Genomic DNA, 19,669 nt, shown 5'->3' with positions numbered 1-19,669 from the left:
TCACACATGCCTCACTTCAGGTCCATGCAGTGTCATGGGCCAAACAAATTTTCAACTTCTTGCCTAATGTGTTCTAAGAGCAATCTCTTATCTCTTACACTATTTCAGTATTACTTGTCAAAAGTGAAACAATAGAATCGCCATTGTAATGTGAGTTAATACTTTCACTGTGATATATTTGTGTATGTATATGTCTGTATATATATGCATATATATGTATGCATGTATATGTATGTTTACATATATATGCACACATGTCAGATCAGTTTGGAGACTGGTGCAAACTTCTGGCTTGCCAGCTCTCAGTCAGACCGTCCAATACATGTCAGCATGGAAAGCAGATATTACTTGACGACAACAATCATGATGATGATAACGATGATGATGGAACTTCTACAATATAGATCTGTGCTGAGACATAATCATATTCACTGTAATGAAAGTCACTTATTTTTTACTCAGAATATATACAATTTATATAGATATCTAGTATTGCAATGTCAGACAGTATTTTTTTTGTATTACATATACAAACTGTTAACATGAATCATGTAATGAATCAGATATTATTCATTTATTGATTTACATTTGTACGTCTGAAATTTAACCTGATTTTATAACAGCATCATCTACTCTCATCCAACAGATTTAAACTTTATTACCATCTGTGTAAGTAATTCTACTGTTTTTCTTGTGCACACAACCACTTCTCAACAAACTGACATTATTGACTCCTATAGTCCAATAAGGTTCAGATGTTATTGTGTCCTAAAATAAAATGTTAAATATTTCTGTATATTTATGATACTATTTATATATATTATATGAAGCATTACTGTGACCTTTTGTAAATAGTTGGTCTTAATTAATATCAGTGACAAATGTAGTAAAACAGTAGTAACATGAATGAGATTAGATGTTCTTTTTGATGTTGATCTTATATTAACAATAACATCACACGACAGTTTCTGTAAGTCAGACCCTGCTACACAGGTGTAAGTTTCAAGTCCTAAAGATTATATACAGGCTGCAAGATGCAAAATAATAAATACAAAAAAGTTAATGATAATGTCATTATCATTCATCATCTGCTTCCATGCTCCCGTCGATTAGATGGGTCATCAATGTCCAAGCCAGTTCTTATTCAGACTTAACATCCACTTTCACTTCTTGAGGTAGCCACACATCACTCTTAAATACTCTGGATTTTCTATGATAAGATACCATCTTAACAGCAACCATTTTATAAAGTCTCTTGGGTATGTTTTATAGTAACACAGGCACTAATAAGATTGTCATCATCACCATTGTCCATGCTGGCTGGGTTAGACAGTTTGACCAGAGCCGACAAGCTGATGGGCAGCATCAGAATCCAATGTCCACAATTAGATTGAACGTTCCACTCAAAATTATGCTGTCTCCTCTCATTTATCAATCACTTTCAAGTGTGTACTGGGGCCATTTCCTCATAGTGCTAGCACTGGTCAGGTGGTCTTGCATCTTATAATATTATACAATTCTCATTGCTCTTTGATGTGTTTTTACAATCATGAAGACATGTTGAGAAAGTGATAAGGTTAAGTGATAACGGAAGAATAATGAGGATGTAGGGAGTGAAAGTTACAAGAAAAGGAGGATAAGAACAATGACTTGAAAGAGAGGTGGAGAATGACATGACCGAATGGATGAAGCTAAGATACAATTATTTGTGAGATGGTTAATGATTTACTAACATCTTGAGAATCCAATAATCAAAGACAGTGTTATCTACTAGAACATCAATGTTGGCTTTGGTAATGTATGAGGCTCAATCACAAAATCTCAACAAGCATTAGAACGACTCACTGTGAAATCATTTGGTCAGTGTTGCTGTCAAAGTTCGTAAATGGTAAAAGTTTAGATTAATAATTATAGCTTTTTGTGTGAATGTGTACGCAGGTAAATTTTACTATAAATTATAACACTTGAAATTATGAAATTCAGTTTTATATCTAAATGAACAGCCAGGTCCACCTGTTGAAAATGCATCAATCTATCATGGTGAGTATAACACTGAAAGTACCAAATCGATTTCTATAAGTTTTCTCTTGGGAACTACCATGGGTCAGTTTCTCTTGTGTCCCATAAAATTAGACAGTTCTTACTGCTATTATTATGATGTTTTTTCATTCAAGGTGACACTTTGAGAAATATTGACGGAAGAATAATGAGGATGCAGGGAGTGAAAGTTGTGAGAAACGAGGATAAGAATGGTGATTTGAAAGAGAGTTGGAGAATGACAAGACTGAGTGACTGTCAGTTGTGAGCCTACAGAGATGATGTATTAACATCTTGTGAGAGTGATAATTCAAGTCAAAAGTACTTATAAGAAGATCATTCTCAGCTTTCTAATGTAGGAGATTCAATAACAAATCTCAACTGAAACCTTTTTCTACTGGTAAAAATTGTTAAAGATAATTTTGTTTGTTTACAAAATCATTCTCCAGAAGTTCTTCTTGATTTTCAATCTTATGAAGATGTCAGAGTTTTACAGTAGTCTGATGTTTGATATGAGATGTCAGAATCCAATGTCCACAATTAGATTGAACGTTCCACAGAAAATTATGCTGTCTCCTCTCATTTATCAATCACTTTCAAGTGTGTACTGGGGCCATTTCCTCATGGTGCTAGCACTGGTCATGTTATTTGCATCTCATAATATTATACAATTCTCATTTCTCCTTGATGTGTTTTTACAATCATGAAGACATGTTGAGAAAGTGATAAGTTTAAGTGATAACGGAAGAATAATGAGGATGTAGGGATTGAAAGTTACAAGAAAATGAGGATAAGAACAATGACATTAAAGTGAGGTCGGAGCATGACATGACCGAATGGATGAAGCTAAGATACAATTATTTGTGAGATGGTTAATGATTTATTAACACCTTGAGAATCTAATTTTCAAAGACCGTGTCACTTACTAGAACATCAATGTTGGCTTTGGAAAAGTATGAGGCTCAATCACAAAATCTCAACAAGCGTTAGAAAGTCTACCTGCAAAATCATTTGGTCAGTGTTGCTGTGAATGTTTGTAAGAGGTAAAAGTTTTGATTAATAATTATAGATTTTTGTGTGAATGTGAATGCTGGTACATTTTACTATAAATTATAACACTTGAAATTATGTATTTCAGGCTTAAATCCAAATGAACAGTTAAGTACACCAGTTCAATGTACATCAATCACACATGGTGAGTATAAAACTGAAAATAGCAAATTGATTTCTATAAGTTTTTCCTTGAGGACTAGCATTGGTCAGTTTTTCTTGCATCCCATGAAAGAAGACAGTTCTTACTGCTCTGATGATGTGTTTTTTATTCAAGGTGACAAGTTGAGAGGTTATGAAAGAAGAATAATGAGGATGCAGGGAGTGAAAGTTGTGGGAAAATGAGGATATAAATGGTGATTTGAAGGATAGGTGGAGAATGACAAGACTGAGTGACTGTCAGTTATGAGCCAACAGAGATGCTTAATGATGTTATTAACATCTTCTGAGAGTGATAATTAAAGTCAAAAGTACTTATAAGGACATCATTCTCAGCTTTCTAATGTAGGAGATTCAATAACAAATCTCAACTGAAAATGTTTTTAAGTGATAAAAATTGTTAAAGATAATTTCGTTTGTTTACAAAATCGTTCTCCAGAATTTCTTCTTGATTTTTTCATCTTATGAAGATGTCAGAGTTTTACAGTACTCTGATGTTTGATTTGAGATATCATCCCTTGCCAGACTATCTTCCCGGAATGGCTCAGGTTAGAATATGTATTATTGTCCATATATATATATATATATATATACCTGAGAATGCATGTATGTGTGAGTGTAAATGTTTGTCTGTCTGTCTGTCTGTATGTGTGCATCACTAAAACTCAAGAACTACCTGCATGATTTCATTCAAATTTCACACACGTCTTACTTAGGGTCCATGCAGCGTCATGGGCCAATTAGATTTTCAAATTCTTGCCTAATGTGATCCTGGAGCAATCTCTTATCTCTTACACTATTTCGGTATTACTTGTCAAACGTGAAACAATAAAATCACTATTGTAATGTGAGTTAATAGGTTCACTGTGATATATTTATGTATGCATATGTCTGTATATATGTGCATATATATGTATGCATGTATATGTATGTTTACATGTATATGCATACATATCATATCAGATTGGAGCCAGGTGCAGGCTTCTCGCTTGCCAGAAATCAGTCAGACCTAAGCATAGAAAGCAGATATTAAACGACGATGACAATGATGATGATGATCATGCTGATGGAACGTCTACAATATAGATCTGTGTTGAGAAATAATCATATTCACTGTAATGAAAGTCACTTATTTTTTAGTCAGATTATATACAATTTATATAGATATCTAGTATTGCAATGTAAGACGGTGTTTTTTTTTTGTATTACATATACAACCCGGTAACATGATAATGAATCAGATATTATTCATTAACTGATCCACATTTGTATGTCTGAAGTTTAACCTGATTTTATAACAGCATCATCTTGTACCCTCACTTAACAGATTTAAAGCTTATTACCATCTATGTAAATAATTCTACTGTTTGTCTTGTGCACACAACCACTTCTCTACAAACTGACATTATTGACTTCTGTAGTCCAATAAGGTCCAGATGTTATTGTGTCCTAAAACAAAATGTGAAATATTTCTGTATATTTATGATACTATTTAGGTATATTATATAAAGCATTACTGTGACCTTTTGTAATTAGTTGGTTTTAATTAATATCAGTGACAAATATAGTAAAACAGTAGTAACATGAATGGGATTAGTATTCCTTTTGATGTTGTTCGTATATTAACAATAACATCACACGACAGTTTCTGTCAGTCAGACCCTGCTACACAGGTGTAAGTTTCAAGTCCTAAAGATTATATACAGGCTGCAAGATGCAAAATAATAAATACAAAAAAATTAATGATAATGTCATTATCATTCATCATCTGCTTCCATGCTCCCATCGATTAGATGGGTCATCAATGTCCAAGTCAGTTCTTATTCAGAGTTAACATCCACTTTGACTGCTTGAGGTACACACACATCTCACTTAAATACTCTGGATTTTCTATGACAAGATACCCTTCTTAACAGCAACCATTTTATAAAGGATCTTGGGTATGTTTTATTGTAACACAGGCACTAATAAGATTGTCATCATCATCACCATTTAACGTCCATTGTCCATGCTGGCATGGGTTGGACAGTTTGACCAGAGCTGGCAAGCTGATGGGCAGCACCAGACTCCAATGTCCACAATTTGATTGAACGTTCCACAGAAAATTATGCTGTCTCCTCTCATTTATCAATCACTTTCAAGTGTGTACTGGGACCATTTCTTCATAGTGCTAGCACTGGTCAGGTTGTCTTGCATCTTATAATATTATACAATTCTCATTGCTCTTTGATGTGTTTTTACAATCATGAAGACATGTTGAGAAAGTGATAAGTTTAAGTGATAACAGAAGAATAATGAGGATGTAGGGACTGAAAGTTACAAGAAAATGAGGATAAGAACATTGACATTAAAGAGAGGTGGAGCATGACATGACCGAATGGATGAAGCTAAGATACAGTTATTTGTGAGATGGTTAATGATTTACTAACACCTTGAGAATCCAATTATCAAAGACCGTGTCACTTACTAGAACATCAATGTTGGCGTTGGTAATGTATGAGGCTCAATCACAAAATCTCAACAGGCGTTAGAAAGTCTACCTGCAAAATCATTTGGTCAGTGTTGCTGTGAATGTTTGTTAAACGTAAAAGTTTAGATTAATAATTATAGATTTTTGTGTGAATGTGAATGCTGGTAAATTTTACTATAAATTATAACACTTGAAATTATGTATTTCAGGCTTAAATCCAAATGAACTGTTAAGTACACCAGTTCAATGTACATCAATCACACATGGTGAGTATAAAACTGAAAATAGCAAATTGATTTCTATAAGTTTTTCCTTGAGGACTAGCATTGGTCAGTTTTTCTTGCATCCCATGAAAGAAGACAGTTCTTACTGCTCTGATGATGTGTTTTTTATTCAAGGTGACAAGTTGAGAGGTGATGAAAGAAGAATAATGAGGATGCAGGGAGTGAAAGTTGTGGGAAAATGAGGATAAGAATGGTGATTTGAAGGATAGGTGGAGAATGACAAGACTGAGTGACTGTCAGTTGTGAGCCAACAGAGATGCTTAATGATGTTATTAACATCTTCTGAGAGTGATAATTAAAGTCAAAAGTACTTATAAGGACATCATTCTCAGCTTTCTAATGTAGGAGATTCAATAACAAATCTCAACTGAAAATGTTTTTAAGTGGTTAAAATTGTTAAAGATAATTTCTTTTGTTTACAAAATCGTTCTCCAGAATTTCTTCTTGATTTTTCATCTTATGAAGATGTCAGTGTTTTACAGTACTCTGATGTTTGATATGAGATATCATCTCTTGCCAGACTATCTTCCCAGAATGGCTCAGGTTAGAATATGTATTATTGTCTATATATATATATATATATATATATATATACCTGAGAATACATGTATGTGTGAGTGTAAATGTTTGTCTGTCTGCCTGTATGTGTGCATCACTAAAACTCGAGAACTACCTGCATGATTTCATTCAAATTTCACACACGTCTTACTTAGGCTCCATGCAGCGTCATGGGCCAGACAGATTTTCAAATTCTTGTCTAATGTGATCCTGGAGCAATCTCTTGTCTCTTACACTATTTCAGCATTACATGTCAAAAGTGAAACAATAAAATCACTATTGTAATGTGAGTTAATACTTTCACTGTGATATATTTGTGTAAATATATGTCTGTATATATATGCACATATATGTATGCATGTATATGTATGTTTACATATATATGCATATATATCATATCAGATTGGAGCCAGGTGCAGCCTTCTCGCTTGCCAGCCCCAGTCAGACCTCAGCATAGAAAGTGGATATTAAGCAACGATCATGATGATGATGGAATTTATACAATATAGATCTGTGCTGAGAAATAATCATATTCACTGTAGTGAAAATTACTTATATTTTAGTCAGATTATATACAATTTATATAGATATCTAGTATTGCAATGTCAGACAGTGTTTTTTTGTATTACATATACAAACTGTTAACATGGTAATGAATCAGATATTATTCATTAACTGATTTACATTTGTATGTCTGAAGTTAAACTTATTTTGTTATAGCATTATCTTGTACCCTCACCCAACAGATTTAAACCTTATTACCATCTGTGTAAGTAATTCTACTGTTTTTCTTGTGCACTTAACCACTTCTCTACACACTGGCATTATTGACTTCTATAGTCCAATAAGGTCCAGATGTTATTGTGTCCTAAAACAAAATGTGAAATATTTCTGTATATTTATGATACTATTTAGGTATATTTTATAAAGGATTACTCGACCTTTTGTAATTAGTTGGTTTTAGTTAACATCAGTGACAAATATAGTATAACAGTGGTAACGTGAATGGGATTACATATTCCTTTTGATGTTGTTCTTATACTAACAATAACATCACAAGACAGTTTCTGTCAGTCAGACCCTGCTACACAGGTGTAAGTTCCAAGTCCTCAAATTTTCTGGTTACTTGGTTTCTACCCTATCAATGGCAACCACATGGATAAAGGAGATATTACCAAGGGGAAGGTAACTTTGTTTGATATATAGATGAGATTTAAATAAAGGTAACCTATATTCTTGAGAATCAGTTCTTTTGTACCATTCCAGATACTTTCGTTGCAATATATGGATGATTGGTTATATATAGTTCATGATGTTGAGTGCAAATGCACAGTGTTTGAGGGCACATTACCACTGTCCATTTCACCTGTGTAGATCTAATCTTTGCTAACCTGAAGAGAACCTGCTTTATTAAGAAGGATGAATGACAAGTATATGTTTTCAAATATTTCAAGAATCAGATGACATTCTGGTGAACTGTAATGTAGGTAGTTAAAATTCAAGATTACCAGTGGCAACCTTTAACAGAGAGAGAGAGAGAGTGAGCAGGTGTATGATGATCCTAATTGAAGTGGTGTGTTATGTGTTTGTGGCTAGATCTTAGATGGCTAAGCCCTGGTTGACATTGGAATTAAGCAGATAATGAGAAGAATATTGGTTAGTAAAGACTAGACTTGAGAGGACAACGGCATATCATAGATATGGCAGAAATATAATTAATGGAAGACAAAACTAAGTGATAAAAATCCTTAGCAAGTGTTAAATAAATGAGATAAATGCAACATTGTTAGATTAAGTAGGATGTCTTAATATAGAGAGGAGATTTAGGAAGTCTAGTTTGCTCTGATATGGACTTAGATATCAAGTTATTACATGGTACCACAGTAGAAAGTATAAAAATGTTGACTGAAATCACAGTGGTCACCAGTTGACCATTAATGATAGCAATATCTCACAACAATAAGATATAAATTCCAATAGAGATATAGAAATTTAACTATAAAGTGTAAAACCTTAGATATTTCAGATAATCTAAGCCGAACAAGCAGGATCTCCTAAATTTGGCTAAAAGTCTAGCACGAGAGTGAGATCATGTTGGTAGGTATAAAATAAGAATGCTTAATTGGTTTCTATAAGGACTGTGAACTGGTTCCCCTCCTTATTTCCAATTGAAAGATTAACTGTAATGTAATTCTATAAAGGGTACTGATATTACCAAAATTTCATAAAATATCTACAGTAATACTGATAAATGAAACAGCACAATCATCATCATCATCATCATCATCAGTTAGCGTCCGCTTTCCATGCCAGCATGTGTTGGACAGTTCAACTAGAGTCTGGGAAGCCAGAAGGCTGCACCAGGCCCAGTTTGATCTGGCAATGTTTCTACAGCTGGATGTCCTTCCTAATGCCAACCACTCCATGAGTGTAGTGGGTGCTTTTTACGTGCCACCGGCATAGGTGCCAGACGAGGCTGGCAAAAGGCCACGATCGGATGTTTCTATTTACGTGCCACCGGCATGTTGCCAGGCGAGGCTGGCAACGGCCATGATCGGATAGTGCTTTTTACGTGCCACCGGCACGAGGCCAGTCGGGGTGGCACTGGCAATGGCCACATTCGGATTGTTCTCTTATGTACCACCGGCACTGGTATCACAGCTGCGATTTCCATTGATTTTGATCGATTTCGATTTTCACTTGCCTCAACAGGTCTTCACAAGTAGAGTTTTGTGTCCCATGAAGGAAAGGTATGCATAAGTGGACTGGCTACACCCCATGTAGAGGCCACGGGTTATGGCCTCACTTGTCCTGCCGAGACTTCTCATGCACAGCATACTTCCAAAGGTCTCGGTCTCTAGTCATTTCCTCGGTGAGACCTAAAGTTCAAAGGTCGTGCTTCACCACCTCATCCCAGGTTTTCCTGGGTCTGCCTCTTCCACAGGTTCCCTCAACCGCTAGGTTGTGGCACTTTTTCACACAACTATCTTCATCCATTCTCACCATATGACCATACCAGCGCAAACGTCTCTCTTGCACACCACAACTGATGCTTCTTAGGTCCAGCTTTTCTCTCAAGGTACTTACACTCTGTCGAGTATGAACACTGACATTACACATCCATTGGAGCATACTGGCTTCATTTCTTGCAAGCTTACGCATATCCTCAGCAGTCACGGCCTATGTTTCACTGCCATGTAGCATGGCTGTTCGTACACATGCGTCATACAGTCTGCCTTTTACTCTGAGCGAGAGGCCTTTTGTCACCAGCAGAGGTAAGAGCTCTCTGAACTTTGCCCAAGCTATTCTTACTCTAGCAGTTACACTTTCAGCACACCCGCCCCCGCTACTGACTTGGTTGCCTAGGTAATGGAAGCTATCAACTATTTATAGTTTTTCTCCCTGGAATGCGACAGAAGTTGGTCTCAGTGTATTTTTCAGTGTTTATTGCTCCTGAGCATCTGCCTCATACAAAATCTATCTTCCTAGTTAGCCTTCCTTTGACATTGCTGCACCTCTTATGTGTCCATAGCTTACACTTGGTGCATCTTATAGAGTTTCTACCTACACTTTTTCTCCAGATTGAGCAGGGCCATCGACCTGAAGGCGTTTGTGATTTGTCCACCTTCCTACTTATTAGGACTTTGGTTTTAGCTAGATTGACTCTAAGGCCCTTCGATTCTAATCCTTGCTTCCACACCTGAAACTTCTCCTCCAGTTCTGATAGTGACTCAGCAATTAGAGCAAGGTCATTAGCATAGAGGAGCTCCCAGGGGCATCCTGTCTTGAATTCCTCCATTATTGCCTGGAGAACTATGATAAATAGGAGGGGGCTGAGGATTGAGCCTTGGTAGACCCCTACCTCTACCCGGTTTTCTTCACTGTACTCGTTGCCAACCCTCACCTTACTAGTGGCGTCCCTGTACATGGCTCGCACAGTGCTCACTAACCATTCATCTATCCCTAGTTTCCCCATTGACCACCAGATAAGGGATCAGGGTACCCTGTCAAAGGCTTTCTCCATGTCAACAAAAGCCAGGTACAGGGGCTTATCTTTGGCTAGGTATTTCTCCTGCAGCTGCCTTACCAGGAATATAGCATCAGTGGTCCTTTTTCCTGGCACGAACCCAAACTGCATCTCATCTAAACTAACTCTCTCTCTAATTAGTTGGGCTATGACCCTCTCCGTAACCTTCATTACCTGATCCAACAGCTTGATACCTCTGTAATTATTTGTATCTAGGGCATCACCTTTACCTTTGTAGCAGTTGACTATTATGGTACTATACCAGTCATTGGGTATGACTCCGTGTATCACCTGATTAACTATATGGGTGACTAGGCTATAGCTGACACTACCAGATATTTTAAGCATCTCTGCAGTGATTCCTGATGGGCCTGGTGCTTTCCCTGTCTTCATGCTTCTAATTGCCTTAACTACCAAGGAACTGTCATCTTGGATAGCTGTTCCCTCTGTTGGGTCGACATTCGGCAGACTCTCTTTATCCCATTCATTTTCTTTATTCAGCAACCTTTCATAGTGGTGTCTCCAAACCTCTCTCTTTGCATCCTCATTTAGCGCAAGTGATCCATCATCCATGCAAACACATTTTTCTCCTATCACATCACGATTCTCTCTCACACACTGTCTTGCAACATGAGACACCTCAAGTCTTTGGTCCTCATGGCGCAGAACATTGGCAAATTTTTTCTTATCTGCTTCCCCTCTGGCTAAATAGACCTGTCTCCTAGCTTCTCTTTTGGCAGTCTGATACAATTCCCTGCTACCACCATTCTTCCAGTCCTTCCAAGCCTGTCTCTTTTCTCTAATAGCCCTGTCTAAAACATTGTGCCACCACCACGTTATTTTGGGTCGAGAGGGGACTTTGCACCAGCCACAGATCTGGTCCGTGGTTCTCAGCAGGTTATCCCTTAGAGACCTCCAGTTGTCTTCTACCCCATGTGAAGCTATATCCCATTCTACTTTGTCAAAGGCTTCAAGTAACATGTCTCTAAGTCTCTGTCCATTCGCAGGATCTTTAAGCTTCCAGATCCTTCTTCTCCATGCTGGTCGTCTTCTGGTCGTCCTCTTAGTCCTGATCCTAAAGTTACTAACAACCAGTCTATGTTTCGGGGTACATTCTTCGCCTGGGAAGGTTTTGGCATTTATAAGCAGCTATCTTTCCCTTTTCCTGGCAAGGATGTAGTCAATTTGGCTGGTATGTCGGCCCGATCAGTAGGTGACTAGGTGGCTGGTAGGTTTCCTGAAGTTAGTGTTGCAAACCATAAGATCATTTGCATCGCAGAACTCCAGCAGCCTGGTTCCCTCCTTGGTGTGGGAACCATAACCATAGCCTCCATGTACACCATGGAAGCCCCCAGCATGTCGTCCAATGTGACCATTGAAGTCACCAGCCACAAAGAGAAAGTCTCTGTCATTCGTCAACGAGGTAGTCTGCAGTAGAGTGTCATATAATCGGTCTTTCTGTCTATTGGGTAGCCCCGGCTGAGGAGCATAGGCCAATATAATGGTTGCTAATCCATGATGAAGCACTAATCCAATCTTAAGTATTCTGTCACATACTCTGATTACCTCAATTACCTTATCTACCCATTTTTCAGCAAGAAGTATACCCATGCCCCCAACCCCGTCAGTGTTCCCTGCCCAGAAAATCTTGTACCTGTGTTCTTTGCCTGTGAGGAACCTAGCAGAACCTCCTCTCCACCTTACTTCTTGGATGCAACATATATCAACACATCTCCGTTCAAGCATCTTGACTATCTCGCCAGACCTGCCTTTCAGTGTGCCAACGTTGAGGGTGCCAACCCTGAGGGTGTGGGAGGTTATGGGCTCTAGAGACCCTGGGATGGCGGACAGTAGCTTCATGTACCTGAAAAGAAAACTCGCATTTGGCAGAATTCATGAGCAAGCAATACAGTAGCCTTCAGTTCAACCTGCATAACACAACCCTTTCATATTTTGCACTGTATGAACATTACCTTACATAGGAGATAGGCCGGGACTAGGAGTGGGGATGGCGAAAGGGCTTTTGCAGTCTTCATGGGGAGCAACCCAAGGATGGCAAAGAATAGGAACTTCCGGCATGTGTGGAGGGGGTGGGAGGCATGTGTGGAGGGGTGGGAGACATGTGTGGAGGGGGTGGGAGTGCGGGAGCACCATGAACTAGGAAGAGGTTCTGTTAATCATGAGACCAAGAAAGTAGGTTTAAAAAATCTGAGAAAGACAAATTTTAGGAGAAAGATAAGTGGCTGAGTGTTAAGACTTTAGTAGTTAAGTGAATCAATGAATATAAGGTTATCTTCAGGAGCAACAGGAAGACAAGACTAAATGAAAAGCATATTTACATGAATGGCATGTTACTGAACTAGACAGAGTAATGAGAGAATACTGAAAGAATAATGAGAGAATAATGAAGGAATAATAATGATATGTGCAAAGATAGTAGGTAGAAGAAGCGAGGTTGAAAGAAAGATTCTTAACTTTTATCTATTCATGAGTGGTCTGTTATTCTTCATTGGGGGTTAGGAAGCGAGTGGACAATACAGTTGATATTTTCTTTTGGAATTGGAAACTGAAATACACTGTTGTGTTGGTGTAAGCAGGTGAGTTAATGGTAATGTTTTTGTTTGTTTTACCTTTTTTCTGAGTTTGTCGATAAGTTAGTGTTATTTAGCCAGTGTCTATCGTCATCTGGCAGACATATGATAAAAAGTCTTCTAAGTGTGAAACACCTGACTTGTTTGTGGGAGCATTTTATCAAATGTATTGTTTATAGCACGTTAGGGTGTATTTTGAGTGAAATTTAGCTGCTATATCTCATAGCTAAAGTGATCACGTGAAGGCTGCCTCACTGCCTCATCCTGCATTAGCCTATTGTATGGGCTGCTGGTTGGCAGTGATGGAACAACATATCTTCTACTGTCCAGTCTGTTGTTTTGTTGGTAACTAAAGAGGAGTTGGTCATGGTGGACATAGCCAGAAGATCATAGATATCTGTCTTTAGTATTTTCTTCTGTTAGTGTATATCCCAGGAATAAGTGGTGGTCAAGGTGGACATAGACAATAAAGCTATTGGTTTGGTGTGTAAATGTTACTTTCTGTTGTAGGAACATTCTGGGAAGTTATAGATGTGTCTGGGTGTGAAAGTGGTAGGTGTAATGTGTGTTGGATCTTCACACAAACAACAAACTACATCCACTTTATATTCAACTGCTCTTTTATTTTCAGTACTGTTGTGCTTGTTGTAGTTGTATAGCCACAGCACCCAACCTCGATCAAGTAATATATTGTACACATGTAGCTAACCAAATGAGAACAGATGTAAATCACTGATCCATAGAAGCAGACACAGCATGTCTTCATCTTGTTGAAGTCCACACTTCCCTGACATGCGGTGATTAATTGTATGTGGCGAAATGTTGCTGTATCTGCCCTGTCCAGTCTGGTTCTCTCTATTTATTGTTGTTCTTTACTCCCAGATCAACTTGTAGTTTCTAGTATTGATTATATTCATGGGTGTGGAGGTGCAATGGCCCAGTGGTTAGGTCAGCAGTCGTAGGATCACAGGTTTGATTCCCAGACCAGGTGTTGTGAGTGTTTATTGAGCGAAATCACTTAAAGCTCCACGAGCCTCTGGCAGGGGGTGCTGGTGACTCCTGCTGTACTCTTTCACCACAACTTTCTCTCATTCTTTCTTCCTGTTTCTCTTGTACCTGTATTTCAAAGGACTAGCCTTGTCACACTCTGTGCCATGCTGAATCTTGCCGAGAACTACATCATGGGTATGTGTGTCTGTGGAGTGCTCAGCCACTTGCATGTTAATTTCACAAGCAGGCTGTTCCATTGATGGCATCAACTGGAACCCTTGTCATTATAACCGATGGAGTGCCACGTATGTTCATGGATGGATTCCTTTCATTTAATGAAACACCAGTTATAAAATAATTATCCTAACTGATGTAAACTCAGCTTGATTTTCTTTCACTCCCCTCTACATTAAAATGCAATCTAGAAAGGCATGAAGATCGCAATATAGCATTTCTCCTTGTCTGAAAGTATAATAGCATACAGTATTTATTTCCTTATTGCCCACAGGGTGCTAAACATAGAAGGGACAAACAAGGACAGACACAGGGATTAAGTCAATTACATCAACCTCAGTGCGTAACTGTTATTTATTTAATTGACCCTGAAAAGATGAAAGACAAAGTTGACCTCGGCACTACTTTAACTCAAAACATAATGGCAGATGAAATACCTATTTCTTTACTACCCACAAGGGGCTAAACACAGAGAGGATAAACCAAACAAGGACAGACAAACAGATTAAGTTGATTATATCGACCCCAGTGCATAACTGTTACTTATTTAATCAACCCTGAAAGGATGAAAGGAAAAGTCGACCTCGGCGGAATTTGAATTCAGAATGTAGCGGCAGACGAAATACTGCTAATCATTTCATCTGGCGTGCTAATGATTCTGCCAGCTCACTGCCTTTATAACATAAAATATTATTTATACAATGTTCTTATTATTTACATCAATATCATGTACCTCCCTATTGTACCTATCTACATCTAGGTAGACTGCACTATAGAGAGTTGTGTTTATCAGGGACAGAGAGCAGTGCTGGGGTTAGATTTGAACTGCTGACCCTTGACACAGGGAATCAATACAGTATTTTCTCAATCAGCTTATATCAATGATTTATCGAAATTATGAGAGGGCATTATCTATGACATTGTCGACTTGTTATGCTTTTGAAATTGATACAGAATGTACCAGTCATATACTAGGGTAAAATCAATTCACCAACAACAGTCCATGATTATCATCATCGTCTTAATGTTCATTTTTCTATGTTTGTCAGTCTTAGACAACTACTCCAGCATAACTGTTGTGATTAACTTTTGCTATGCTTTTCCGCCATCGTTTTCTATAGGTTCTTTCCACTTGGAACCTTTATCTTCCATATTCCTTCTATATCTGTACCATCTCTTTTGTACACTATCTCTTATTCTTCTGAGATCCACATTTTCTTCCTGCTCATCTTTGCTCCAGCTTTCCTTCACACTAACATACTTCTAGTGAAGTATGCTTACCTTATTTCTTGTCAGTTTTTATACATCCTCCAGATTCAGTGCAACATTACACTTTACAAATACACATCATACAATCTACTTTTCATCTAGGCATGGAATCCCTTAGTTGCCAGTGAACATAATAGCTTTCAGTGCATTCTTCACTTAACTTTTTTTTCTCTAACTAAAATGTTACATACAAAGTGTTTTCTCTCTGTCAATCTACTTCTGATCCAACTATACCTCTAATGTATAATGGGTACACCATATAGAATTCCTATCCCCACCCCCACCCACCTTTCTTGCATGTCAAATATGATAACTCCCCAGATGATAAAGATACTGATTGATGCAGTGATTCCTTCAGGACCTAACTGTTGTAGATGTAAGGTCCAGATGTTGGTGACTCCTGTCTTCTTTCCTGTTAACTAAAATTCTTTTCATTGCTTGGTTTCCTTTCAGACCTCTCCATTATCAACTTCTCTATAAAACTGTGGCCTTGATCCAGAGCAAAATTTCCTATGAGTCATGAACCCTAGTTCATGTTTATAGCTAGTGTGTTTTATAATATATGATGTCTATCTGACAATATTATATTTTGCATTTTGTGTAGCTGAGATTATTCTGGTATCATATTCGTATTTCATTGGTCCTGCTGCAGCCAATATTACTAGTATTGTTTGGTAGTCCAATCCCTGCTGCTGTCTACATGTTGATATGTTATAAATATTAAATAGCCAGAGAATGAGAGGCATTACATATGCCCTTTTCAGGAATTGATCATGTGATGTTATCAGGTGATCTTCAATGTTAGGAGCAAATGGTGTAACTGTTAACGATCTATGTTGATTCTTTTGGCTCTGATACACTTTTGCCTACACAAACACTTTTCCTTCCATTTGTTTACCAAAAATTTTCCCCAAAGTAATTTTTAATTTATCTTTAATTTCTTCTCCACCTTCATCCTTTCTTTCAACCTCTGATATTTTTATCAACATCTTTAAAAACTGAGAACAATGTCTTATACTTTTCATGTTTCTTAACAATGCTTATTTCTCTACTGATAAAGTTTCTTTATTATATTTATATTACTGCTAATGTTGGTGCTATTAGTTCTTGTTTTTGTGTCTTTTGCAGGTATCTATCTGGGCATTGCTCCTGACACCCTAACAAATATTGACCAGGATAATGATAATACCAGAGTAAAACAGAGCTTTCAGATGCTAGAATCAGGGCATAGAAGCTGCGAGTGTTAACCTGCACTTAAATAACCACCATTAGGCAAAAAGTAAATTTCTGAGTAAATGCAGATGTTGTTTAGCCCAAGGCCAATCTTGGCCAGACAGAAACCTATGATCTAATGCATCTCAGCCAGAATCGATTTTCAGTGATCATTGCTCATTTTTCTACCAAAAAAAAAAACTCTATGAATGTATATTTCAAAATAAATCCATAGATTTAAAATTTAATAACCGTTTGGAAAATTCTGTCACATAAAAATTATGACACAAGGCACTGAGGCAATATATTACTTACTTTTTTCTTCTCTTTTTTTTTGGAGTGGGCAGTACTGTTTGTTTAACACAATGAAAGAAAAGTTTTTCATGTGTGAGTAAATTTGGTAAATGGAAATTGACAGAAGCTCATCATATATCATCATCATCATCATCACTGTTTAACGTCCATTTTCCATGCTAGCATGAGTTGGACAGTTCGACCGGGGTCTGGGAAGCCAGGAGGCTGCACCAGGCTCCAGTCTGGTTTGGCAATGTTTCTACAGCTGGATGCCCTTCCTAAAGCCAACCACTCCTTGAGTGTAGTGGGTGCTTTTTATGTACCACTGGCACAGGAGCCAAAGGTGGCTGGCAAACGGCCACGATCGGCTGGTGCTTTTTACATATCACCGACACAGATGCCAGTCAGGCGGCACTGGCATTAGCCATGTTCAGATGGTGCTTTTTACGTGCCAGCAGCATAGGAATCTTAACTACAATTTCCATTTGATTTTTATTTTGATGTTGGTGTTGACGTACTTGACTCAATAGGTCTCCTCAAGAGCAGCGGGTCACTTTACGATCCAAAGTTAGCACAGTAGGCCATCCTGTGTGCCATGAACTCACTTCATTTGTCGGGTCTTAGCAGTCACAGCATATCTCAGAGGTCTCAGTCTTTCGTCATTTCCTCTGTGAGGTCCAATGTGCCACCAGCATGGGTATCACAACTACAATATCCATTTGATTTTTATTTTGATGTTGATGTACTTGACTCAAGCATAGCAGGTCACCCTACGAACCAAGGTTAGCACAGAAGGCCATCCTGCAAACCATGAACTCACTTCATTTGTTGGGTCTTTGAAATCACAGCATATCTCCAGAGGTCTTGATCTTTCATCATTGCCTCTGTGAGGCCCAACGTACAAAGGTCATGCTTGAACACCTCATCCCATGTTTTCCTGGGTCTACCTCTACCCCGGTTTCCTTCAACAGTTTGGGAGTGGCACTTCTTCACACATCTCTCCTCATCCATCTGTAGTACATGACCATACCAACGCAAATGTCTCTCCTGCATGCCACATCCGATGCTTCTTACGTCAAACATTTCTCTCAAGACGTTTACACTCTGACGTGCATGGACACTGACATTACACATCCAGCGAATCATGCTAGCTTCATTTCTTTTGAGCCTACACATGTCGTCTGCAGTCACAGCCCATGTTTCACTGCCTTGAAGCATGGCAATTTTCACACATGTGTTGTACAATCTACCTTTCACTTTGAGTGAGAGACCCTTTGTCGCCAGTAGGGGAAGAAGCTTTCTAAACTTTGCCCGAGCTATTCTTATTCTAGTGGTAACACTCTCTGACCATCCACCCCCCACTACTAACTAGGCAGCAGAAACTATCAACTACTTCTAGTTTCTTCCCCTGGAGTGTAATGGAATCTGTTTTTTGAGTGCCATACATGAAAGCTATCTTCTCAGTTAATTTTCCTTTGATGTTGCTGTGCCTCTTTTGTGTCCATAGCTTACACTGGGTACATCTTCTGGAGTTTCTACCTACACCTTTTCTACAGATCGAGCAGGGCCACCTACCTAAGGGTGTGTGTGGTGAGTTTGCCTTCCTACTCACTAGAACTTTGGTCTTTGCTACATTGACTCTAAGGCCTTTTGATTCTAAACCTAGCTTCCACAAACGAAATTTGTAGTGATTCTGCTACGAGGGCTAGGTCATCAGCATAGAGGAGCTCCCAGGGGCAATCCATCTCGAATTCCTATATATGTATATATATATATATATATAGTTCTGTATAGAAAAAATTGCTCTATCTAAGGATGTCTTACATCCAAGTGTCCACTGGTTTATCTCTATATTGATTAGTGTTTTCATCTTTTAGATATATGAGAAGAGAATTTTAGTAATATGATATTAAAAAAATGGAGTGCTTGAACACAGCAAAATCAATTTATTTACATAGTTGTCAATTTCATAATGCCTACACATGTTTCAATATCTACCTTCATTTAAGGCAGTGAGCTGGCAGAAACATTAGCAGGCCAGGCAAAATGCTTAATGGTATTTCGTCTGTCTTTATGTTCTGAGTTCAAATTCTGCCGAGGTCAACTTTACCTTTCATCCTTTCGGGGTCAATAAATTAAGTACCAGTTGCATACTGGGATCAACCTAATCAACTGGTCCCCCTCCCCTAAAATTTCAGGTCTTGTTCCTAGAATAGAAAAGAATATCTACCTTCATTCATATTTTACAGTTAAAAATGGCATCATGAATTTAGAAGGTAAAAATCTCTTTCTGGCAAGAATTTTTCTTTTGAAGAAATTTTTACTTTCTAAATTCATAATGCAATTTATTTTATTGTAAAACATGAATGAAGGTAGACATTGAAACACGTGTAGGTGTTATGAAAATGACTGCTATGTGTGTATGTTTATGAATTTGTGTTTCAAGATAACTGATGTGAAATTGTGTGTTGAAACAGATAATGTTATATTTCAG

General features: G+C 37.9%; 1 protein-coding gene across 1 annotated transcript in view; it reads left to right on the top strand.

Annotated features, from left to right (window-relative positions):
- The window catches only part of LOC115224769, a 218,008-nt gene extending 200,874 nt beyond the window's left edge, over positions 1-17,134 (top strand). The window contains exons 51-53 of the mRNA XM_029795680.2: positions 3,176-3,232; positions 5,926-5,982; positions 16,798-17,134. Of these exons, the coding sequence (XP_029651540.2) occupies positions 3,176-3,232; positions 5,926-5,982; positions 16,798-16,916 (233 nt within the window). The 3' untranslated portion in view covers positions 16,917-17,134. The remainder of the gene's footprint in view (positions 1-3,175; positions 3,233-5,925; positions 5,983-16,797) is intronic.
- Positions 17,135-19,669: the final 2,535 nt, after the last annotated feature.

The sequence above is a fragment of the Octopus sinensis genome, linkage group LG2 (genome assembly GCF_006345805.1).
Source record: "Octopus sinensis linkage group LG2, ASM634580v1, whole genome shotgun sequence".
NCBI classification, from domain to species: Eukaryota; Metazoa; Mollusca; class Cephalopoda; order Octopoda; family Octopodidae; genus Octopus; species Octopus sinensis.
The sequence above is the reverse complement of the archived record's forward strand: the minus strand, read 5'-3'. Positions and strand labels throughout refer to the sequence as shown.